At 43.1% G+C, this 25,984-nt stretch overlaps 2 protein-coding genes across 2 annotated transcripts; one reads left to right on the forward strand and one right to left on the reverse strand.

Annotated features, from left to right (window-relative positions):
* Positions 1-669: 669 nt before the first annotated feature.
* On the reverse strand, positions 670-13,613 carry LOC136437810 (protein-glutamine gamma-glutamyltransferase K-like). The gene is made up of 16 exons (XM_066432299.1): positions 13,490-13,613; positions 11,029-11,214; positions 10,391-10,503; positions 9,759-9,894; positions 9,175-9,293; positions 8,655-8,762; positions 8,261-8,435; positions 7,662-7,794; positions 6,960-7,063; positions 6,408-6,523; positions 5,188-5,323; positions 4,094-4,212; positions 3,174-3,339; positions 2,526-2,686; positions 1,977-2,113; positions 670-1,575 (listed from the first exon to the last, which is right to left on the reverse strand). The coding sequence occupies exons 1-16, from the start codon at positions 13,575-13,577 to the stop codon at positions 1,425-1,427; spliced, it is 2,148 nt and encodes a 715-aa protein (XP_066288396.1). The 5' UTR covers positions 13,578-13,613; the 3' UTR covers positions 670-1,424.
* A 7,895-nt stretch (positions 13,614-21,508) lies between these two features.
* LOC136437814 (zinc transporter ZIP1-like) lies at positions 21,509-25,479 on the forward strand. The gene is made up of 4 exons (XM_066432304.1): positions 21,509-22,281; positions 23,065-23,150; positions 23,924-24,076; positions 24,395-25,479. The coding sequence occupies exons 1-4, from the start codon at positions 21,785-21,787 to the stop codon at positions 24,679-24,681; spliced, it is 1,023 nt and encodes a 340-aa protein (XP_066288401.1). The 5' UTR covers positions 21,509-21,784; the 3' UTR covers positions 24,682-25,479.
* The last annotated feature ends 505 nt before the right edge of the window (positions 25,480-25,984 follow it).

Raw genomic sequence — 25,984 nt, forward strand, 5'->3', positions numbered from 1 at the left:
CCAAGGACAGGTTTATGTACAGATTATGTTGCGCACTAGTGACCTGCATGTTTTGTGTGGATGGTGTGTTCAGCACCGTGAACAGGTGTGGGTATAGATTGTGTTCTGCACCAGTGTCCAGTATATCTGTGTAGATGGTGTGTTCAGCACCATGGACATGTTTATGTTACAGGATGTGTTGTGCAGTAATGCCTTGTATTATTACTTGCAGATCGATGGTGACAGTGTTTAACACAAAGGGCAGATTTATGTGCAGATACCGTTGTGCACCAGTGACCTGTATGCTTGTGTATACGTAGATGATGTGTTCACCACCAGTGTCATGTATATCTGTGTAGATGATGTGTTCAGCACCAGTGTCCTATATATCTGTGTACATGATTTGTTCAGCACCTTGGACATGTTTATGTACATGTTGTGTTGTGCACTAATGCCTTGTATGTTTGTACAGATGGTACTATAGGTACTAATTATGCAAATCATGATCTAATTTGCATAATAGTCGAGGTACATAAGATTAAGGAATGCAGGTCTTATTTGGCTGGACAACTTGTATCATCAGAAGGAAAGCTGAAAACAGTTATGACACTTACAAAGTAAGTAATTATTGTTTGAAAATGGATGAGAGGGGCGGTAAACAATAACTAGAATATGGAAATCATACAGAGATCAAGTTACAACCACCTTTAATGAATCATTCTTACATCATCATTGTCAAGCTTATTGTATAACGTATAGGTAAACGTTTGTTTCGCCATGACTACCAAATGCTTGTGAATCCCTCGTCCAATCCTATCGCTGATAAATTTGACGTAATTATAGTGTTTCAACTATTATAGTAGTTGCACCTGGTACACAGTATAGTTATGTAGTACTTGATGTTGATTCTAATCCATTGTTACAAACTTACATAATGAAATGTCTGATGTTATGTTGTTTCCTTTAGATGCCACTCAGCAACTATCATATCATCAGTTACATGTATCTAGGCATTGAAGATAGGCCCCCCATAGTCATATGTTAGCAAAAGTGTACTGCATTTTCACTTACTATCATCTCCTCTTATAACAAACAATTAATTTAGGACCAAAGCAGCGTTGTTGAATCGCCTGCTAAAACTGGTAGCGGTGTTTTGTATATGGTCTTTTTGTTTCAGCTATGCTGTCATACTTAAAATCACGTATCGCAGTCATTTCTATAATATTACACCTTGAACACACCCCATTAGTCCCCACCAAAAATTATTCAAAAAACGAAAACCATGTCAAACTCGGACCATGTCAAACTCGGTTAAAGATTTTTATGTCTAAAAAATCACTGGCTACACAGTTTTCAAAATAGAAAAAAGAAGAAGTTGACGAATGGTTGAATGACCATTTTCTCTGTGGATGCTGACACATCATCCATGGGCAGGTACAGAGCCGCTAGGCAGAGGGCTTCTTCACCACGACCTCCTTTTCCCCGGTGACCTGCTGCAGCTTGTCGGAGGTGAAGGAGGCCACGATGGTCTTCTTTCCGGCCTTCCCGGGAGTGATAGGCTCGGTCAGAGTCACAGTCTTCTTGGGCCCGATGGGACTGGGGAGAGAAAATTGCGTTTTTCAGTTGATGACTCAAACATTCAGTTGCAGGAGCTTTCATGACGTTCAATATATATAAACTGTATAAACATAACCTTTTTTTCAATGGGACAAGTTCATGTAATATATTTTGCCTGCAATGTACATCATAAATGTTTCAGGGACCAAAAGTTGAGAGGCCTAGGGTTTCTGACGAAAGGGTCGTATCTACGCAAGAAATATGTGCAGTCATACTGAACGGAGGGAAATGCTTGTTGCTTGTTGGCTATCGGGAAACAAACATTCACAGTACTGCAAAATGCCTCCTTCGTAAAAGGCGCCCAATCATGTGTGCTTGTCTTCATTCGTGTTTTATGTACATTGAACAAACTGGAGAATCGAGGACAGAGGCAAACTCACGGATGAGGAATGGTCCTGGGCTTCTGCAGTCCGGGACCCTCCATACGGAACACTGCCTGCGACAGCTTCACGTCTAACGGGTTGGTGAACTCCACTGTCACGTTGGACTGTTGTCCCACTGTCATCTCAGATGGCGCCTACACAACGCCAACAACAAGATGAGACGTTATGCGAGATTCGAAAAAAGTCTGTTCATGCTACCGGGTAGATTAAAGGTATTCGATCGGCATTTTCCATTGTTCAGTGGAAATAGCTAGCTAGCAAAAGGGAATTTACAGCCTTTAAAATGTAACCCAGCAATCGTGTGTTGATCAGTGCAGAAGCTTAGATAAAACGTTCTCAACACAACCAGTAAATAATCACTTCCTACCGACTGTCACCCTTATACTGGTTCTACTTTGCACTGCAGCTAGGTGTCGCTGCTGAAGTGTACAAAGTGCGGCCCCAAACATGATTGAATTCATACCCCCTTATCAACGTTGTTATACAATAATTTTCTCCATCCTGATATAACTATTCATCTGGTTGAGAAACATGTTTATATCGTACCTTCAAGATGAGATCAGGGCTGACAAGACGGAAGTCGTGTTCACCTACATACACCTGCTTGGTGGTGTCCACGTGAGCCATGACGAACACCTTGATGATGGCCTGCTCAACCAGCTTGTCCAAGTACTCCTTCGGTGTGAACTTCATGTCCACAAATCCCTCTGTAAACGACATCAAGTCATACAGCAGCGTTTAGACATGGTTCCCCTATTCCAACCTAGCCTGCTATAACCATTCGTCAGGCTTAGGCGTTTTCACCGACCACAGTCCTACGAAGAATAGGCCCTTTTCTGACAGCCATTCTTTCTAGCCGGCCTTTCTCATTACTGCCGTCCTCTGGAGCAAAACTGGACGGGCGGGCAACACTCTCAGCACCGTCGAGATGCCAAAGGGCACATGACCGCATGGGTACCAGGCTAATTCCTACCGCGGATCACTGACGGTTCTCCTGTGCTGTACCGTGTTTTCAGACTGAAGACATTTTACATTTATCATGTCTATAGAGAGCATCAAAAGGACGGGCATGAACAGCTTCATTGACGTTTTTTCTGGTCATCAGTTACAAATGTTGGAGTACTAGTTTGGGTTTTGAAATTTTGAGATGAAGTGTACATTTTTCATATAAAACGCGATAAAAAGACATCGTACCTCCACCGGGTTCAACGGTAACGTCCTTCTCCAACTCTCCGATTTTCCCAGCCGGCGTGCCGGTGTAGTACGAGGCATTGGCGGTCAGGTGAGATGTGACGTGGCGAGATTCCTTACTGTTGTTCTTCATGTACAGGGTGATTAGGACGTCCTCCCCTATTTTAATCTATATGTATGAAACCACCAACATGAGTTACAAGTCATTCATGCTGGAAAGTTTGGTCTAAATTCATAGTATTACATTTTTGCGCCGACTGGTTACATTGAAGGCACATGACAGTGTGATTAAAGAAAATTGAGATGAAGCCAGCATTTTACAGCACTATGACTTCCAGAACAACTTTGAGTATAAGCTAGTTCCATGTTTGTAGTACGCATGTGCTGCGTGTTGAATTCTGGGTAATATGTCAAAATTGAAAGCCCCATTCTTGATGTATGGCCAGGGACATTAATCTTTAGCATATTGCTCACAATGAGTCATACGTCACATTCGCACTTCAAACCATGAAATAACTTATTCTGACACATCGGGTTTTTTTCTGCGTATTCCCAGGTGCAACATTATTGTTCCTATTTACACCTGACGAGGTAAACATCCTCTCACTCACTTAGAAATTCTTCAGAACAGGTATATATGTCAGGGTAGAAATTGCAATCCAGCAGAATTGCCGATGCTAGGAATGTGTTACGGATGTCTCCTGTGTCTTAATTCAATTGATTGATCTAAATTGACATGGATCAAAGTTGAGCATTTCTGACTGTTTTTCAAGCGAATATCCTCCGATTGGGATCTCGAGCGGATCGGTGATTCTGTCAGCAGATTGCAGTCTGTCCCCTGGCATATGCATGGACCACCAATGGGTAAAATATGCTTTCATGCAAAGATAGACTTAACCCATCACTTGCAGCACTACGTTTACCTTCGCGTGACTGTTGACATAGAACTCCACGTCTTCCTTCTTAATGACGTCTTCATAGGCTTCAGGGTAGCTGCCATACCTGGCGGCCTCGCGGACAGCAACCCGCTCCTGGTCGGTACCTGCGGTAGAGAAAAGTTTCTCGTTCTTAACGTGTTTATGACACCAAAGTACAACATGTTCTTATTATCTGTAATAGGAATAGTATCATTCAATTAATATAAACATTTAAAACAAATACACACCCTTCTGATTTTATCTAACATTGAACCATCAGAAACCATACTTCCAGCTACGTCGATGAAGATTAGACCTTCAACCTTGTCTTGAGTTGTCTAATTTGCTTTCTATTGGACTATCTAAAAATTTGTCTTCTCTTTATTTGCATATCAATTCATAGTTCGTGGTTATAAACCTGCTGTTCGACTGATCTTGCTCACAGTCACTGACGAAAAGTAGTGGATGCTACTTGAAACGTCTGACTGTTTCCAAAATCATATCCAGTTGTTTGAGTAACTGCTTTTTTGGTATACTTCCAGCTCTTGATTCTTTCCTGGTCTTCTCACCAGGTAATTACATGAATCAGTGACTCTACCCCTCATGACGTCATTCGTTGTATATTTGTTGTAGGATTTTTTGTGAGGATATGACATCATGGAAGACAGGGACCCTCGAAGGGAAAGAGTCCGGGCAACCCACCCAAAATTATCATGATGATGCCGGAAGCAAAATGTGACAAAATCTATAACAACCTTTCCCAGCTCAAAAAGGCTGATATCCACGATTGTCTCGCGAATACCCAAACTTTGCTATCGCAAACTTGTCACAAATGGAATCCTTGTCTTGTTTTTGCTAACAAAAATCGTTACAATTCAATACGAGTCTGCTATCATCTGTCTATATCTCGGTAGTACATGATGAGATACAGGACAACAAAGTTAATGAAACAGCTGCATTTCAGTTTTGTTACAAGGAGAAGTTTTGGTGTCAATGACAACATCAAATAATGATGGTCTTCAGCAAGACGTAAAATACTTGATCAGTGTTTTAAATCATTAATGTACGCGTGACAGTAGAAAATGGCCGTAAAAACTAACCTTCGGGATGCTTGTAGTTCTCAGTGATGTCTTCCCTCTCGTTGCAGCCCACTTTCTTGGTGCTGATGTTCCATCCGACAGCGCTCTTGCGCACAGCTAGCTTTTCAACGTGCGTAAATTCATCATCCGCAAAAATCTGAGAATCCAGGGTACGAAATAGGTTTAGTAAAGAAAAGTTTACACGTCCTCTCCCAGTACTTTGCTCATTCTAAAGAGGGGGTGATATCAGCATCATTTTTGTTGTGATATTATGAGGATGAAAGTACACTGCACGAAATAAGATATTAAAGCATGCTTAATGACATTCGAAAGGGCGAATTGTTAACATTTGAATGTGCACATATTCCAGTAATCTTTCGATTATGTTTAATCATTTATAAATACCAGAACTAGACCTCAATGTTAACGAGCTAGTTTCCCAAGACGTTTAGTGTAAGATATAAAGTCTACTTTTATTAGTCTCAATTTTCAAAGGACAGGGACAGTTGAGCAACCGATGATCAACCAAAATCATTAGTCATTGAGATACTTGACGTTCGTCGAAAGATCATTGGGTCCCTTAAAGATGACCCTTTGTTTTGGAAGACATTGGAGATAATTGAGGGCTCACTCAAAGAATCAGTGAATAATTTCGTCAGGTTGGAAATGCTTAGGCCCCAGTAGGAAAAAGCGGCTCCGCCGGGTAGTTCACGGGCTGCTTTTTTTTACTTTCAGGCGTGACCCCTACGTGGCCCCGTGGGACACCCTGTGACTACCAGGCTATCTTTGGGCACGTCTGGGGCCCTCGGTGACTTTAACTTAGACTTTGAATCAACCCAGGACCCTGTTACAAATAGACACCGTTAGCTATTCGTACAAACACCGGGAGATACACCCCGGTATCCGGCAGTCCACCGGGACAAATTTGTGGCTTCGGGGCCCGGTTGGGACTATACTCCCTGTGGGCACCGGTGCAATTGAGACCTTTACTCACAACCAAACATACAATAACAGCAGACGTTTAGGTGTCCATCTGTCACCTTTCTCGGGGCAATTCTTTCTAGTACTATTCCACACTGCCGGCAAGGTGTCGCTGCTTACGATGCGGTCCCAAGCGTAACTTATTATCATGTAACTTATTGCCATATATATATCACTCGAGGAATGATGTGAGATCGGTCAAATCTGTGGACGCTGAATGGTATCTCTACGGTCTGTCTTCTATGGCATTCGCATTTTACCTGGAAAATCATGACGTCAGCGTTCACAGCGGCAAACACGAACCTAGTGTCAAACGGCAGGTACACCTGCCCGTTCTTCACTGCAGACACGGGGCATGGGCCGCACTGGTACACCCCTACAGGAGACGAAAAATACACTAGTCAAACACAAACTATCCTGCCATCCAGTCTATCGTCGTTCGGCCGGGCTATCTTCGGCCACGTTATCTAAGGCTCTTCACCGCCTTGGATATCTTTTACACCCGGTGGTTGTTTTACGCAGTAGGAGTACATGTACAATTCGTGGTTGGTCAATTAAAATTAAACTCTTATCGCGTCAAACTAGTACCGGGTGCCAAAGATTACCTCGGCGGCGGAAAGCTCATACTGCCCCGAACAGAGCCCAGTCAAACCACGGTAGACTGGATGCCAGGTTATAAAACAAAGTTTACGTGTTCACATCACTATTATATTTGTATTTCATACACGAGACCTTCGGTTTTATTCTCATACTGCAGTGATATACAATATAACGATTTAATATCAGTCTTTTCATAATTTCAATAACCTTACCGTTGCTCACGTATTGGGGCGTAGCGTCCACCGCCTGCCAGCCCCCGTACCCTCCGGGTAGGTCAGGCCGGGTCATCCACGCCTCGTTCCACAGGTGGAACATCCTTGGATGTAACAAAAGCAGCCTTTGTTTGTATCATTGTGCGTATTTACAGTTTCCCTATTAATCTACTAACAGTTACAGTGCTCTGGAACATTAATGAATGTCATGGTCACATTTCACATTTGAGGAAACGAAGAATTAAAGTGTATATCAATAAAAATGCATAAGCTATGCTCTTAAATAGTTTTGGGGGTTATTTTTGTTTTGCTTTTTGTTGTCTGTTATGTCATACTTTTCGTTCCTCAAGACTGCCGCGGCCGGCCCCAGAATGCAGATGTGACAATGAATAAATCACTGTGTGACGTATTTGAAACAGTTGAATCAATTTTCTAGCAACAGTTTCCTGCGTAGGGAAGAGAAAGGAAAGCTATGCATGCTAGATTTGCAAATGAAATACTTCTAGATCGCAATTTTCATACAAATCTGTTTTCAAATTTGATCACTTTCTGGACAAGCCACCGCCTACATACAAACAAAAACTTTCAAAAACCTTAACTTGTTGAGCAATATGTTTCAATACCAACCAACTCATCGCTGCAGGAGGTAGATGTATATAGAGTCTGTTGATCCATTTTGGAAGAATGCTTCGTTTTGCTTACCACATGTAGTCGCCCGTCCACAGGGGGTTGCCTTGGTCGTCCACGTATTTGTCGAAAGTGAGGGTTGCGTCCGTGTCGACTGCCGACTCGAAATTGGTGATGCTGCGGGCTGGGATGCCCAAACAGCGGAGCACTGGAACGCAAAGTAACAAAATAACAAGTTTTATTACAACGTCATACCCGAGGGCTAATACACATGCACGCCTCTCCATTTACGGCGCCATTTTGAAACCATGTCCACGCGAGAGTACATCGACTAGCGTTACCCTACGAGGACAGCATGTAACATGGAGACGGCATAAGATAAACACAATGACATTAGCAAGTATATAAACAAATGATTTACTAAATCGAGCTTTGCCAAGTATGACATCTTTGAGTGCAGTGGAACACGAATTTATCATTTCTTCTGTAATTTGAGGGTTCTTTGAATTGAATAACAGTTTGTTTTTCTTTCCGTCTTCAGCAATGGTGATGTTAGAATGTGTTTCAGAAACTCTCTTCTCCTTTATCATCGCTAGAAAGCAACGCAGCTTACTTCAGAGTTGCAAGTAGACTGACTGGTTTGAAATATGCAGAAAAAAGCCACAGTCCTTTACCTGTAGTCATAACACCAGAGAATGACAAGCACTCTCCGTACTTCACCGGCTGGCGCTCTTGGAGCCACTGCAGAAGAATCTCCACACTGCCGTTCCAGCTAACGGGAGGTGTCCCATCGAGATAGGGTCCAGACGGTTTCCCTACCAAGACCCCGTCGTCGTCATTGCTGTTAACCTGCATCAATCGGACAATGATTGTGCCTTTTAAAGCCATAGACAAGTCCAGAGGAGAGTGTTCTGGTTCGGCGGATAATATTTTTCTGAATCCAAGAACGTAATTGTATTGGCTATTTGACCTATACAGCATCAATATTCTGATGACCCCCCGAGTACACTTCAGATCAATTACAGCCAGGTGTTAAAATCAATATTAAGTCCTGAAAAATCAACTCACCATTTTCGACATGGCCCTGCTAACCCACACCGCGCTCCTCTTGGCATTGTCTTTGAGTCCTGAATAGTCTAACAGCAGCAGACAGGTCTCGAGGATCCCGGGCTCAAACTGGTTGTGAGAGGAACCGTTGTGAATAGATTTAGTATAAAGTAGAGTCGATTCATCCCTCAAAGTAATGAATGAATTTAGTCATTGAAAATAACCAAATTTCCAATTGAAAGCGCATTTCTGTATAACTGGACCGTTTGGCTATCGATACTTGACCATAAGTTACGAATCGGTCATTGACATCAGTGAAAGATCACAATAGATCATCTCTCAATGGAAGATCATTTGAATACTTTGAAGATTATCTTTGGAAGACCTTGGAGCTTGTCAAAAGATCATAAGGTCATCGGAAGATCATTGGAAGACGCTAGAGCTCATTGAAGGATCATTGTCAGGTCATTGAGAGATTAGTGGAAGACTTTGGCAATAATTGAGAGCTCCATCGTGGACAGTAAGCATTTCACGACATTACCTGTCCGAAGCACCACGGCCGCTGGCTAATGTTGTCCTTGTGTCCGAAGTACTGGTACCCATGCTCATTCAGCACGTACTCCTCCAGCTTGGTGTCATCATCCAGGTACGTCTGATCGCCTGAAAAGGATTTTTTGTTGTTTAGATGGTTGTAATTCAACGTGTGTAGTTGCAATTATAAGCAGTTACATGTTATAAAGTCAACTTTCATAATTGCGCCTGGTACTCACAGCCTGCTAAATTGATGGAACGGTTTTATCAAGGCCTTCTCAAGAATGTCTTGGACATTTGGATATCTGCAAGAGTGAAAACCTCGAAAATTATTGATGCTGAATATGTAAATCTCTTTAAATCTGCCATTTTTGTGATGAGGATCCGGTGGAACCATGACAGTTGTCAAACTAAGTGTAACCATCTTATGCTTAGGTCCCAATTGGAAAAAGGGGCCCCGCCAGGTAGTTGACGGACTGTTTTGTTTTTGCACTTTCGGACATGACCCCTGAGTGGCGTCGCGGAACACCCGCGGCTGCCGGGCACCGGCGCAATTGGAACCTAAACACGATCTTGTAAGCGAAGACAAGTCACCTTTGCACCATGGGTTGAAGAGGAGGACGAAGTAGCTAATGATTCTTCCGCTACGGAACCGCTTGCCAGCTGACATCGTCTCGACGAACACGATATACCTGCCGATGATGGCGTCAGAAGGTGACGTGATGCGCACCTGTAACAACAAGAGACCAAAGATTTGTGGTGAGGTATCGGTATACGTAGTATATGAAGCTTGTCCATGTTTCCAAACGCGCATGACCCTAGAGATGCATCGTGGGTAATATGGAAAAGGTGCCCCTTACTTTTCAGTTCCTGTCCAGACCATACGTAGTGCATGTCCGGACGCGTTTTGTTGTGTCTCGGGGGCCTTCACTTTTGAAATCTTTCCCTGCGCATGCGCACTTGGAACCATGAACCCGCTTATTCGGAGTACCGTACAGCATCATCGCACCCAGACAGCGAAGACACACAACGCCAGTGTCATTCTTAGTGATATCGATATTAGCGATATCAAGCAGTCTATCGGCAATTATTTATCAGAACATGTCAGTAATTATCTCGTGATGATCAGGTGACAACGTTCTGTCCCGGAAAAGTCAAGGTAGTGGTCATTAGTAAAGTAGCATACATTTCTGTGATGCCTTCTGTGAAACTGTTGTTATGTTCACCTTGACGTTCTCGCCATCTGCCTTCTCCACAGCGGCGCTCCACTCGCCTTCCTTCACAGCGTCTCCAACAGGCAGACGTAGCATGGTACCTTTGTTCGGCAGCGGGTTGGGGCCTAAAAATGCGAATGCAATATTTTGGTTTGGAGACCACGATAGAGTTTCAATACAGTCAAACCTGTACCAGTGGCCACCTCTGCCTAAACACCACCTGGTCTCTGTGTTCACTTTTTGGTGGTCCCTTCGATTCTTTTTCATGATTGACAAAAAGGATGAAGAATCCAGTGTATAGTGGCCACCTGTCCTCCGAGTTACCACTGTAGACAAGTTCGATTTTGAGATGTAATGACATGACCACTCTAACTAAAAGGTTATTCTCCGTCCCTCTATGGGATACAGATAAAGATGTCATCAAGTTTGAAACGTACATAAGGTTATTCACCGTTCCGAATACGCATGCACAGCGACGTGAATCGTGGGTAGTATGTCAAAATGAAAGCCCCTGAGACGTAAACAACAAACGTCTGGACATTTGTGACAATGGTCAAAGGAGAACTGTTTAAAGGTCAGGGGCCTTCACCTTTGACCTTTCGCATGCGTATTTTGAATGGTGAACGAGCTTAGTATAATGTTTGACTAACCAGACTGAAGCTCGATCGTCAGCTTGTCGCTCTTCTGGTTGAACTCCTTGTTAAACAGCAGGTCCACGAAGAAAGACTGACCACGCCTAACGACGCAGTTCTCCACAAACTCGTCCGTGTGGTGCGCAGGTCCATTCTCGTCCTTCAGGAAGGTGATTCCTTTCACGCGCAGTGGACGATCAGCAGCTGTGCATAAATTAATGATATTATGATTATAAACCTCTGCCAAGAAGGTAACGTTATGGTAGCGTTTGCAAAGATGATGGTTTGTGGTTTTAGCAGCACAGCCCGAGAAACTATGAATGGATTGTTATGAAATCCGATATGTGATTAGACAAAATAATTTACTTGGGGTCTGCAAGAATGAGAACTAATCATTGATTAGGATAAAAGTTCATGTGAGTTGGTTAACTACATGATGAGAATTGAACTGTTCTCCAACCCAAATACTTTGTGCTTCTTATTACGCACGTGTGACGTCAGCACTAGGTCAAAGTTTGACTACTTTTTGGGAGGAGTTATCTACGTCAGGGCACACCATTTCTCCACCGGGACGGGGGGTGATATTGACTTCCAACAACTTTTGATTCAGTGCTGACATCACACGTGTTCTTGGGTCAGATTGGCTGAGAAAGATTCGGTCTAAAATTACTTAACGGTAGGTAAAATCCCTTGAGTTGGAGAACATTAATCTCATTGTAGTCATCACTGCACGAAAAGTGGGATTTACCAAATTTACCTGGAAGGAGTAAATAGTTGGTAAATATGGTGTATGACATTTACCCACCTTTGCCATATATTTACCAAGTAAATACCGGTAAATCCCTGTTAAATGAGTGTAAACCCCTGCAAAACTGTATCTCAAATCTATCTGTACCTGTAATAGACTATTATCAAAATAGTTAAATAAATATGTTCTCTTTCATTATAGACATTGATCATTCCTTTCTTCACACGCCTCTGGCCATTCCCGATGAGAATACTAGGGGACGGCAATTACCGCGATGTAGATTGGAAATAGGCAGCGACCGGACGGGTTCGTTTGTTAATCTGCACGTCCCGTCATCAGTAATCACTGCCACTAGAATGGAGCCTGGGGGCTCACCAATACTGAGAATCCAGGGGGGCGGGGCCCTCTTGTAAACCATATGGTACGCCACCAAACATGCTTGTTATAATTGATCTAAAGTCTTTTGCCATACAAAGAGTCCGTCCGTGAGAATATTAACAGCGCCTGCAAATGAAAACCTATGGTGACCAGACTCCCCTATCAAATCACTACCTTACCAAAGAGGGTTGATATGTTTTCAGTAGCGTATGTGGGTATGTTTGTGGATGAACAGCATAACTCAAAAAAGCCTGGAAGGATTGCATTGATATTTGGTATATGGGTAGATCTTGATGAGACCTAGAAGTGATTAGATTGGGGGGGTCCCTGGCGGCTTGTTACGGTACTGCAGTGGAAGTTCCGGTTTTGATGAATGGTGATCTGGACATGCTGTGGTCGTGTTTTTTGAGTGATAGATAGCCCTTGGGGGGAGTAGGTGGTATAGGTTTCAGCTCCCTAGTGGAACTGCATGAGCCGGGTTTGTTTCAGACTTTGACGTGAATAACTCAAGAACTGGTTGACGGATTGTCATGATTTTTGCTATGCAGATCGCATAGGTGATGCTTACTAGTAATAATATAATATTATCAAATGGTAATTTTGCAGCCTAATGTCTAATTTGCATAATTAGTTATGCATTTTCATGAACCCGTTGCGTTTAACGATAGGACATATGACATATGTAATTCAGAAAGAGAGGAACATTGCTAGATAATGATTATGCAGATGAAGTTTTAGTTTTCATAATGAATACTATAATTCCAGAGCGGCATATGACGAGGATTTCATTCTATAGTCGGCGTAGTTTGTCAGGTGAAAACAATTCACACAGCAGGAAAATAGGTCACCCGACGAGTCTGCGCGCTCTAAAAGGGACAGTTTCGGCAGCAATACGGCCTGTGTTCACTCGATCACTGCGCAAATTTTAGGGTGTTCGCCGGTCATCGAGCCCCGTCCAATGTGACAGGGTAGATTTTCAGGCGAAAAATACACTCGACTCTCTGGTGATTTAGAAATCCATCGAGCTGCTGGCGATGAGCAAATTTGACCAAAAGCCGTCGAGTGTATATTTGGCCTCAGGGAAATGAGCAGCTTTTGAAATGGTACGTTGTATGTAGCGCCCTAGTTTCTGTCTTTATCGATCTTACACGTAAATCTTGCAAGACACAATTTAAAGCTTCTCAACATACTTTAACTTCAGCTTCTCAATCATCCACTGCTTCTGCAGTTGCAGCCGTGGGAAAGCAAACGTACTGCAGTTGCAACCAAACTTTCTTCAATCTGTTCTACTGCGTCTTAACGGTAAAAATTTTATATAAAAGAAACCAAGGCAGACGTTTGGTTACGGCTTACGATTAGTTGAGGCATCGTCGGTCGACTCTGACTGAGGCTTCTCTACCAGAAGCCGGGGTGTCGAGCTGCCCTTCTTTCCACGAGGCATGTTGCTATTCTTCAAACGTCTGGAGTTGCGCAGGAAAAGGGGGCGATTCCCGCTGCTATATATTATATACAGGGGTTATCTCCCATGATTCTCTTGGAGCTTGTCACGAATGACACGCCCACAAATGTTGAATATTTATGTTCTAAATGACTGTTCTATATCATTACTCTTTTAAAATTTTGCGTTGTCAGCTATGTAAGGTTGCATGTCAGGAGACTATTATGCGCCACCTCTTACTACATAATTCAGTAACATGCAAGGATGGAGTTGCTCTTCAAAAACTTTAGTCTGTGCAATTTTTTTTCTGGCAAGCTTCCATCAGACAAGGGACCTTATTGACCTCTGGCCTACTTACGCACAGATCTCTTTTACATTCAAAATGCCAACCTAAGACGCACGGGGAAAAACATGTGATCCTAGCCGTCAAAACTTCGCCCTGGTTGAGTCAATTCCATGTCACCCAGAGGGTTTTCAGATAATATTGCTAATAAGTTTGAACAATTTTAGATCAAAGACTTTTTCAGTCAAAATTGTTTTAAATTGTTCAAACATTTAAGAGCGAAAGTTTGAACATGTTTGAACTTATCTATATATTTTGGAAATATTTTGAAAGTTATTGCACAAATATCTCTTTATTTTGAACAATTTTCAAACATCTATGTGATTGCTCCACTGTTAGAACATGTTTCTTCAATTTGCATCATTTTTCAAATGGCAGATTTGGGTCATTGTCCCGATAAATTGCACTCTATTGTCTGCCTCTGTATACTTTTAGATTTCATGTCTGGACTTTTGTCTTGAGGTGTCTCTGCATGGCACCTAGGCCTAATCCCCTATACTTTGAAGGGATGTGTGAATTGCCCTGTTCCCAGCCCATTGACCCAGTTACTAGCCTGGAATCCAAACCTATATAGCTCCCGAGTCTCTCCGCGAGAGAGACTCGGGAGCTATAAAAGGTTTGGATTCCAGGCTACCCAGTTACACCATGTATTTATAATGTGGGAGCATGTAATTGCCGACATAGAAATTGTTTTTGGTCAAAAATCAGCTCGAGAGAAATTCTGTTACGATTAGACCAAATAGCGATTAATAATTCACTTTAACTAGCGATTATACATGAAAAGCGACTTATTATATTCTCGGCAAAACTGTCGTTGTGACCAAGAACGAAGCCGGTATTGTGATTATGCAAAATCCCCCAGCGCCGTTGTCAGCTCCGGTCATCGACCCCATTTTCCCGCCTTTTCACATCAAGATGTTTGGACGGTACCATTATGCTACTTCCGCGGGGTACCATTTTAATTTAGCGTCCTCAAAGTATGTCTATATTTGATCACTTGACCAATGTTTATAAGGGTCAACAGTTACATGACTTAATACGAATGGTAAGTTCTAATTGACCAAGGACATTATCCCTAACGTTACAGCAAAATGGTGACGAACAAACTAAATCTATTTGAGGTATTCTCTTATCTTGTGAAATAGGAAGGTCCAGAATTCTGTCTGCACCGAGGATGGGGCACATGAAACCAACATATTTTTAACCCAATGTGTGTGATTTTAACCCCAAAATTCTGCGTATCAAAAAAAAGCAGCAACTTTGTACTTAATGTGATTAGTTCTAGCACTTTGTGGAATTTTGTGACAATACCGTGAATACGACCATGCTGTCAAAGGTTACAAACGTATACATGTTTTGCCATCTCTACCGCAGTCTCACAGGCCTTTATCGACCCAAGGAGAAGAACCGGGCCATGGACAAAGTTAGTTAGAACAGGCAAGAACGTTATCTGTATCAAAGATTTAACATCGCGTTCTTTTGTGTGTAAACAGCCAGTTCATTTCTCGCCTAGCTTGTTATGTTTCGCCAACGAAACATATTGTTTTTATGTTTCGCCAACGAAACATATTGTTTTTGTCACGTTTCTTCTCCTTCTCCTCCTTCTCCTCCTCCTCCTCCTTCTCCTGTCAAACATTCAAATCGCTTCTTCTCGGTCGTCCGTCGACCAAATTAGCTGAAATTTGGTATGCAGGTAGAGTACGTGTGTACCCCTAGACCCTTTTTTAATTTTTTTTATATAAGTTTCTAAAATGATTTTATCGAGGTTTTTTGGTCAGTTTCAGACAAAAGTCGCACATTATGGCCTCCAGTGCCGTGGTGTTGAAACCTAAGGACCTGAAATTTGGTTTAGTTGTGCATTGGATATTTACCCAAAGGACCCTATTATTTTTTTTGGTATACACTACTTCAAAATGATTTATTTCGCAATTTTTTGATGGAATTTTTGGTTATTTTCTCACAAGTAGGTCATATTGTAACATAAGCCCTCCTACACTACCCCTGTCTGGGAGTTAAAACCAAGCAGATGTGAGGGGGTACCTCTACTAATGGTATTACAGAAAGTTATATGTACCTTATGTTACATGGTACGGATGTTACATTTGAGATGTAGGTACCTATAGGAAAGGTGAATACACCTGACAATAAATTATGCTAATGAGGACCTACTTTGCATAATCTCTGCATAAAGTTGTATGTCCCTTACCGTAAAAGCTGCGGATGTCATCTTTGAGATGTAGGTACCTTTAGGAAAGGCGAACACACCTGGCCATAAATTATGCTAATGAGGACCTATTTTGCATAATCTATGCATAAAGTTGTATGTCCCTTACCGTAAAAGCCGCGAATGTCATCTTTGAGATGTAGGTACCTTTAGGACAGGCGAACACACCTGGCCATAAATTATGCTAATGAGGACCTCATTTGCATGATTTATGCGTAAACTGGTAATTCCCTTACCAGAAAAGCTGCAGATGTCAGATTTGAGATGTAGGTACCGTTAGGAAAGGTGATCACACCTGGCCATGAATAATGCTAATGAGGACCTCATTTGCATAATTGATGCATAAACTTGTATTTCCCTTACCGTGAAAGCTGCGGATGTCATCTTCAAGATGTAGGTACCATTAGGAAAAGTGAATGCACCTGGCCAAAAAATTATGGTAATGAGGACCTCATTTGCATAATTTATGCAGGAACTTGTATTTCCCTTACCGTACAAGCTGCAGATGTCACATTTGAGATGTAGGTAGCTTTAGGAAAGGTGCACACGCCTGGCCATGACATATGCTAATGAGGACCTCCTTTGCATAATTTATGCATGATGTTGTATTCCCCTTACCGTAAAAGCTGCGGATGTCATCTTCAACATGTAGGTACATGTAGGAAAGGTGAAAGCACCTGGACATAACTTATGCTCATGAGGACCTCATTTGCATAAATTATGCAGAAACTTGGATTTGCCCAGGAGTTATTTTGGGACAGCCCACTTCTTGCATGAGGAGGAGTATGGGCGAAACATGCTGAATTTGCTCTTAAAGCAAAAGTCTAGTTTGTCATGTTTCTTCTCCTCCTTCTCCTGTCAAATCTTCAAATCGCTTCTTCTCGGTCGTCCGTGAACCAAATTGGCTGAAATTTGGTATGCAGGTAGAGTAAAAATATACCCCTAGACCCTTTATTAATTTTGTTGATATAAGTTTTTAAAATCATTTTATCGAGGTTTTTTGGTCATTTTCAGACAAAAGTCGCACTATATGGCCTCCAGTGCCGTGGTGTTGGAACCTAAGGACTTGAAACTTGGTTTAGTTGTGCATTGGATATTTATCCAAAGGACCCCAGTATTTTTTGGGGCATACACTACTTCAAAATTACTTATTTTGCGATTTTTTCATGGAATTTTTGGTTATATTGTCTCCCGCGGTGCCGGCGGCGTTTCAAAGGCAAACAATAGGCGGGCTGCACCTGGGCGCGCTGCACGGGTACTCAACTGTATAAGTGATTGTGTGGTTGGTCAGCTCTGAGCCAATGAGGAAGCTCGTTGTATATACGCGTTCGGCCTGCGAGCACGCGGTCCCCGCATGACAACGACTCGTAGTTTCAAATTCAGTGGTAAGTTTTGCTTCTCGTTGGTGAAATACAGCGATGTAAATTTTTGTATCGAGTAGGAAATATTGCGGTGATGTTTTGGTTCAATACCACACAGTTTCCCAAGGATGGTCGCGGGGGAATTTGTGTGTGTTACAGTTTCACGGTTGCCGGGTAGCTTGTCACGAAAGAGATTTGCGGTGCGTTTAGAAAAAAATTGTGAAATTTTTGCAAAGCCTGAGTTGTGTTACAGTTTCACGGTATCTTGCAATTGGGTTACGCCTTCAGTCGCCCAGTTTCGTATCACTATGATAGTGCCAATGCATAAGGCTGCAAGTAAAAGAAGCCCTCCAACAGTCGCCGCGGCTACCAGTTTTGGAAATTTTCAGCATCTGAATATAAAAAAAGTAATTAGCACTACCCAAAATACTAACTCCAACCAATGAGGTTTTATATATATGAACCTCCTTGCTCCAACTTCCTTGCTCCTGACAGATGGAGTCTCACAAGAATCACACAAGACGGCTTGCAATCGCTGTTCACGTGGATATGATTTAAACAATATTTTGACGGCAGAATTTTTGTTTGTTGTTTGTTCATGGCAGATCAGATGCCCGGTATGGTAGAAAATGATGATTAAAAAACGCAACTTAAAAACAGTGTCATACAACGCCGAAAAGATATGGAAAACCACACCTCGGGAACAACGTAAACCAAAGGTCAATGACCCCTACTGTAGGAATAAAAAACATTGGCGGGAAGCGACGCTTTTTACTAGCAAGGACCTGCAACACCAGAATTGCAGCTGATTTGGTCAAAGATTCAGTTTATCTGTTGTAACAAGAAAAAATTAAGCAGTTGAATTATCGGATTAGTTTTATTTTCTGTGTTGAATTCTACAATTCTATAACATAGATTATGTGACGCGTCTTGGCCGATTTAAAAGCGAACATGTCGCCATGAACAGGGATGATCCAATTACCAGGAACTAATCAGCGAGAAGAATACGTTATGCCATTGGTCACCGAAGAAACCGACATTCATCCGGGGAGATGCTTACCCAGGTGGCGTGCGTCGCTAAAAAGTTAGCCAGAACATAGGGTTTTACGTGTGCATTGAATAAATGTTACGGCAACCTTTATGACTGACGGGCTGGAATTTTCGCTGAACATTTTATTTTTGTTTTGTCTTCTTATAAAAGCCGTCACAATTTCAACTATAGTTAGAATATACATGTAATTTTCTTGTTAGAATAAAGGTAAGCCTGGCAAACTGACAAAATGGGCTGTCCCAATTTTTTTTTTTGTAGTTATTTCATTATATTTCAATTTACCCAGGTATTATTTTGGGACAGCCCATTTTTGCATGGGGAGGGGTATTGGCGAAACATGCTGTTTTTGCTCAGGGGCAAATGACGGCCTTTCTAGTATGTATATGTATCCCCTCTGTTCACGGATAGTAGCACGGCGGGAGGGAGGGGGTAATATCGAAAAGTAGCGGGTCTGGGGCCGTGAATCTCCGTCAGAGGCCGGGTAGACATGTGAACCGAAGACTGCGGTAAAAAAAAAATTGCATTTCGTACCGCAATTGCCTCAAAACGAGCAATTTTTCAACATTTTTGGCCTTTTTTGAGACGATTTTGCTGTAGTGCGGTCAAGACATGCACCGTCCGGTCAAGAGATGTACCGTGCGGTCAAGAGATGCCCCGTCCGGTCAAGAAATGCACCGTGCGGGCAGGAGCTGGACCGTGCGGGCAGGAGCTGGACCGTGCGGGCAGGAGCTGGACCGTGCGGGCAGGAGCTGGACCGTGCGGGCAGGAGCTGGACCGTGCGGGCAGGAGCTGGACCGTGCGGGCAGGAGCTGGACCGTGCGGGCAGGAGATGCACCGTGCGGGCAGGAGCTGGACCGTGCGGGCAGGAGCTGGACCGTGCGGGCAGGAGCTGGACTGTGCGGGCAAGAGCTGGACCGTGCGGGCAGGAGATGCACCGTGCGGGCAGGAGCTGGACCGTGCGGGCAGGAGCTGGACCGTGCGGGCAGGAGCTGGACCGTGCGGGCAGGAGCTGGACCGCGCAGCCGTGTAGTTGCGGCCCCGGACAGGAGCTGGACCGTGCGGGCAGGAGCTGGACCGCGCGGCCGTGTAGTTGCGGCCCCGGACAGGAGCTGGACCGTGCGGGCAGGAGCTGGACTGTGCGGGCAGGAGCTGGACCGTGCGGGCAGGAGCTGGACCGTGCGGGCAGGAGCTGCACCGTGCGGGCAGGAGCTGGACCGTGCGGGCAGGAGCTGGACTGTGCGGGCAGGAGCTGGACCGTGCGGGCAGGAGCTGGACCGTGCGGGCAGGAGCTGCACCGTGCGGGCAGGACCTGGACCGTGCGGGCAGGAGCTGGCAGGAGCTGGACCGTGCGGGCAGGAGATACACCGTGCGGGCAGGAGCTGCCCTTATACGGGGGTGCATGTTGGCTACTCTTTAAAAATCGCCTGGGACCGGAAAACGCCATACATGCGTCTTTCAATCGAGGCGAAAAGATTTTCTAACTTTTCAACTGGAATGATCTTAGTAATACGAAAGTGGTTACGGCAAGTCCCATTCGGAGGTACTCACCTTCGCATACACAGAAACTTTGGTTATGATTTGCTCAACCAGCTTGTCTATTAGATGCTTCCTGATAGTGTTTTGCATTCCAACAGGTTTCTCGGTGAATTATAACCAGTTACAAAATAATGCAGCAGCTATAATGCTAATCTTGAATAGACAGTTTGTAGAAAATGCTAGCCTCCTTCGCAGGCTTCCTAGAACGGCGGCGTATATGTATTGGGGGGGGGGGGGGGGGGAACGCGAGTTCTTACACGGGCCAAGGTTCTCTAATGCCGGCAAGGGAGTTTCGCTGCCAAGGGAGTTATGTAGCCGAGGGACGACCGCCTTTCTAGAAAATGCCATGTTTTTGTGCCCTATGAACTAAATCTATATCATGAACCGTCCTAAGACAACATGTAACTTTTCGTCCGACCCATTTTTAGTATAAAAGATTTACAACGAAGAACTTTACTAGTGAGTATGCAAAGAATGTAAACAAAAACAAAGCATTAATTACAATGAATTGAGCTAAAGAACATTTGACGTCTTCGCCCCATGTTGGATTACTGTCGGGCTACTGTTAAATCCAATCCGCGAATATGGTCGCCAGGGCATTCAATTTTCATTATTCAATAGTAGTATTATGTCAATGAAGCGCCTGTATAGGCATGTTGAATTAACATGTAGGGACAAATCTCTCTTGCCATGGAGAGTTTGTCTAAATCCATTAAAAATGTGATTCATTTTGCCTGTGTAAATACAACAGCCATATTGCCTTGGTTTTACCTGGCTAATTTGTTTGCTCTAGTTGGGGTCCCTGGACAAAAACGTTACCTCAACGAACATCCAGCTTTTCACACGTTAATTGAAGTTACGTGCAAGAGCACCCAACGATAAATGAATGAATGAATGATTTACTGCACAACCATTGCATCAGGGACAATGTATGGCAATTTACAGACAACATAGGTAACAATCTACTTCTACATGCATATAAAAATATTTCTACTTGCTATAAGACTATATCCGGTGTGATCTACGGCCATTGCAACATGGAACTAACACAGACTTAGAGTTGAGTTTTTCTAGGTCTATTGTAATCTAAGAATATTTCTAATTACTATAACGCTACATCAAGTGCAATATAAGGTAATTACAGCATGGAGATATATCTAATACAGACATTGTGTTGCGTGTTTCTAGTCTAATTTATTTTGAATTAAAAGTAGTTCGGTAACCCGACCTGTTGATGCCGTACATCTGCACCTGGACAATGCGTGCCATTTGTTCCTGCACGGCTGGACTCATATTCTATTCACACGGCAGCGGTGCCGGCTGGCACGGTGTGCTGAGTTACAATTAGACGGCATGTCGTCCATGTTTGTGTCGAAAACATTGACGAGACAGCTGGTGTGGAGTCGGTATCAGGTTTGTAGACGTGTGAAACGTTCAGTATCGACTGAACCGGGCCAGAAAAAACACGGCTCTGCCTCAGACATCCGGATATACCTGTGACTCATATACAGACGTCAGTGAGGTCGTTCAACCGGATCTTTATGTCTACGGGCAACTTTTGCAGGCCGTTTATTTTCGTGTCTGAGCTGTTAAGGTGGTAGTGTATACTTACAGGTCAATTCCTTTCCATCCCCGTGAGAAGTTATATCTCTGTAGATCGCCAGTTCGATCTTTTCGAAAGCGGTCTCAACAAACATGGTTGAATACGTGACAGCAGTGAAGATAGCGGCCATCGTGGTCACCTTTGTTTTGACTATGGTTTTTGGTTTGGGACCTGCTTGGTTCGTGTCCGGGAAGAAACAACGGTACAAACAGAGGGGTAGGGCGCCGGCCCTGCTCAGTTGTTTCGCCGGGGGAGTGTTTCTGGCCACCTGCCTCCTGGATTTGATTCCTGACGTAGAGGAGGAGTTGAACCTAGCCCTCGCGGGATCGCACCTCTCTTACCCAGGGTTTCCCCTCCCGATGTTCGTGGTGGCCATGGGCTTGTTCATGGTTCTAACGGTGGAGCAGGTGGCCCTGACGTTCCACAGCAGGCCGCAACAGGCGCGACGGAACGGCGCCCACATCGCCTTGGAGACTCCCGTGTCTCTAAACAACGAAGACGAAGACGTGAACGCGATGGAGATGGGAGAAATGCGGTCTGAAATGCCCGATTCAGACCAAAGTGACGAGCATGAACATCTGCACGCAAGGTAAGAGCCACTTGGGACGGGGTCTGAATGTAATTTACATTATGTACAGTACGTAAATGAGAAAATATTTCAATTTGATTTGTGGTAGCTTTAGCATGACATGTACATCGGCCAATCTGTCCCATGATTCTTCCATGCGAGAACGACATTACTCACTTTGGTTTATCATGTAATGGCGGCATTACTAAAGTACTTGTTGAAAATCATGCTTTTTAGAACATACGCTGTATTTCATTTCATCCCTACGCACGACTCTATGTGTCCTTTGCTCTACAAAGATTGCTTTGGCAATGATCCTTAACCTACACAATCGGTGTTGTTTACGGTTTTTACGATATAAAGAGAGGGACGATTTCAAAAGGAAAGTCTTAACCATGGTCTTACACTCAGTCCTGGGCTTATTTTACAAAGTCGTTTAAGTAAGAACTTATGTCAACATATTTCTTATTCATACAGAATGTACTGTAGCATTTCAGTTGAAAACTGTTTTCATTAGAGCGTGCCTCTTTATTTTGAGGAAGGGAGTAGATCCGCTTACAAACACCACAACAGATCGATCATTACATTCTATGTCGAATTGTTAACACGAGAGGACACTGCCAGTCTGATCCAACAACAAATTTCCAACGTAAAATTGTCTCATGATCATATGCCAGTGACAAGGCAATGAGAATATACATGTATATGATAAAGAATTTCTCTTTATCATAAAGATAAAGTGTTTATAGAGAGAGTTGTAGACACAAAAAAGCATTGTCGAATCGCCTTTTTTATTTTTCCCAGCCTACGTTCCTGGTCCCTTCTTCTGGCCATTTCCCTCCACTCAGTGTTTGAAGGCATCGCGGTTGGACTTCAGAAGGAGACTGCAGGTACGTAACATGACGTCAGCACAGATGATGACGTAGTCGTCCTGGTGGGTGCTGGAAGATTTTAGTCGGTCGAACACAAAGGAAACGTTTAGCATTCAGTCAACCATGAAACGGACTGGGCTATTCCCTGAGAAAAAATTATCTCTTTGTTTTGTATTTGCTAAGTCGACAGTTATGGGATAACCCTAGGGGATCCGTGAATGTAATAGAATTGAGATTATGTCGCAAGTAACCAAGATTATTTACGTAAAGCGGATGTTCCGATACTAAGGATTTGTAGCCTATTTATAGGGTTCTTGATAGCTAACAGCAAAGGGTGGTACAGTTCATTAAGCACTGAGGAAGGTAGTCAAAAGGTTACCGAAACATTGGCAGATAAAATCATCTGGTTGTCTTAGCTAAGAACCCTGTTTATACATCCTTACTTGCAAACTCTTGCCTGAAAAGGCTGAAGGCTGATTGCAAGGGGACACACTGATACGATAACGTAGAAAGGTTTTTAAGATGTCTTAGTTTCAGTATAGATTTAGTTGATGTTTCCACGTAAATTGCTGGTGGGTTGACTTCTTTTTTTGGAGGAAGTGGCTAATGAATATAGCCCAATGATAGCCTTATCATGAGGACATTTGTGATTAAATGTATTTCATTTTCCACTGCATTCATTGCATGATACATGTACTTGCAAAGTTTCTCCTCAACTGGTGGCTTTTATAGTATAACGTCCGTTATGTCGATTTACTGACCAGTTGAAACTATTTCCGGTTCCTTTCCAGCCGTTTTACAGCTGATGACAGCCGTGGCACTACACAAGTCTGTCATGGCCTTCAGCCTCGGTATGGCCCTGGTGCAAAGCAACATGGGAAGGACCACGACGGTAGGGCTCAGCATCTTCTTCGCCATCACGGCTCCAACGGGCATGGCTATTGGTGAGAACTGCTGTACGTTCTTTTAAATGTCTAGATTAGCAAGATACACCTGGCCTAATACCCAATACACGCGGACGTCTCACAGTCTTAGAAAATCTGATGTTTAACGGCTACACGCGAGTCAACGGTTTGAACTGCGCATGCGCAGTGTCATATATTGCACGTAGTACGTCAAAGTTGAAGCAGATTGTCTGATCTAAACAACGAGTACATATCTGTTATCCTCTCTGCCTATCACCTCGACAGGGTCACAGTCTATTACACAGTTGTTTCTTATGATAGTTTGCCACTGCTGACTTGTTTACTTCATTTCTACAGGCATGGTGGTCGAGTCCAACTCTCAGACGACACACAGCCACGGCGTAAGCGGGGTTCTGACGGGACTGGCCACGGGCACCTTTCTCTACGTCACGTTCCTGGAGGTTCTAGCGCACGAACTCAAGTCGAACAGGGACAGACTCCTCAAACTGGGCGCCATTTTCCTCGGCTTCTTCACGGTGGTGGGACTCATGTTTCTGGACACAGATATGCAGGAGAACCGGTACTTCTGCCCGGAACAGTTTCACAACGTAACTTCGGCAAGCGAACTGGTGCAGACTCCTTAATCAACAGGGATAACGACTAAATGATTTTTTTCAGGACGATCCAACAAAAACTTGGGAAAACTCTGCCACAAAATGCGATGTCACTGTAGAGCGACAACACGGCAAAAGTGCAAAAGGACTTGAATGTTGTAACGTCATCTTAGTATGATATCACAAAATGTGTGAGTAGCATATGAAGAGACTAAAGAGAGGCTATTCATAGTATTTATTGCACAAGTTGCCAGGCCAGATTTAAACAGATCACGACATTTTAAGATGCATATGAGGAGACTAAAGAGATACTATTCTTAGTATTTATCATACAAGCTACTATGCCAGATTTCAACATATTGCGTTACTTTTTGATGCATATGTATTATCTAGGTTATGATTGTTACGTGCAATTTGTTTGATTCTCTTTGGTAACAAAGTAGAATTTAGCCATGTAAAACTTTGATTGGACATCAGTGCTATCATAATCGTTGTTCAAAGGGGAAACGTTTATATCATCGATTGTGGGTCGCTCAGTAAGATCAATTCTCAACATATGTTGTTTGCAGTGACTATGGATTGCGGTCAATGAACCCGGGTCAATGTGTTATCGACACACCATATTACTCAATACATTTTTAGAACGCGACTGAAAACTAGATAGCACTGAAAAATTCAAATGATCTTTATCAATCACTCCTCGAGATATGACGTAAATATTATCCATGTTTATTAATTTATTCCAATCAAGCAATTCGTAGCATTGTGAATATGACTTTGGCAACGATCGAGATTGTTTGAATAAAAGTTGCGTTATTTCAACTGTAATCTATTCTCATATTTACTCAGTACCAACGTCTGTTTTCGTAGTAGACAGAAATTGAGCCGTCAATAAGTACACAACACATCGTTTATTGTAGGGAATACCAGTGTCACTTTCGTGCAACATTTCAAAATCGTCATCAGCATAATCGTAAAATAAATTGTAAAGTAAATCGCAGTGTCAGTGATGAAAAAAAAATCATCAAAGTGACCTTTACGCAGCATTATAACGCATGTGTGATCGGAAAGCTAAGACGTCACTGGCGAAAGATTACATACATGTACACTGTACCTACAGTTATTTGGTGTATTAAATACGTCCAAGACGCTTAAATCGTTACGCTTCTTTCAGGGCAAAATAACCTTATAACTGGCCCTCTAAGGATCGTAATCTTGGAGAATTCTAACTGATAAAAGGGAGATTCTCGGTAATAATGTCCGCGCGTAAACAGCTATTCAATCACATCAGCCTCAATCTTCAATTGAGAAATCAGCTTTCAACTCAGTGCAG

Source organism: Branchiostoma lanceolatum, chromosome 7 (genome assembly GCF_035083965.1).
Source record: "Branchiostoma lanceolatum isolate klBraLanc5 chromosome 7, klBraLanc5.hap2, whole genome shotgun sequence".
NCBI lineage: Eukaryota > Metazoa > Chordata > Leptocardii > Amphioxiformes > Branchiostomatidae > Branchiostoma > Branchiostoma lanceolatum.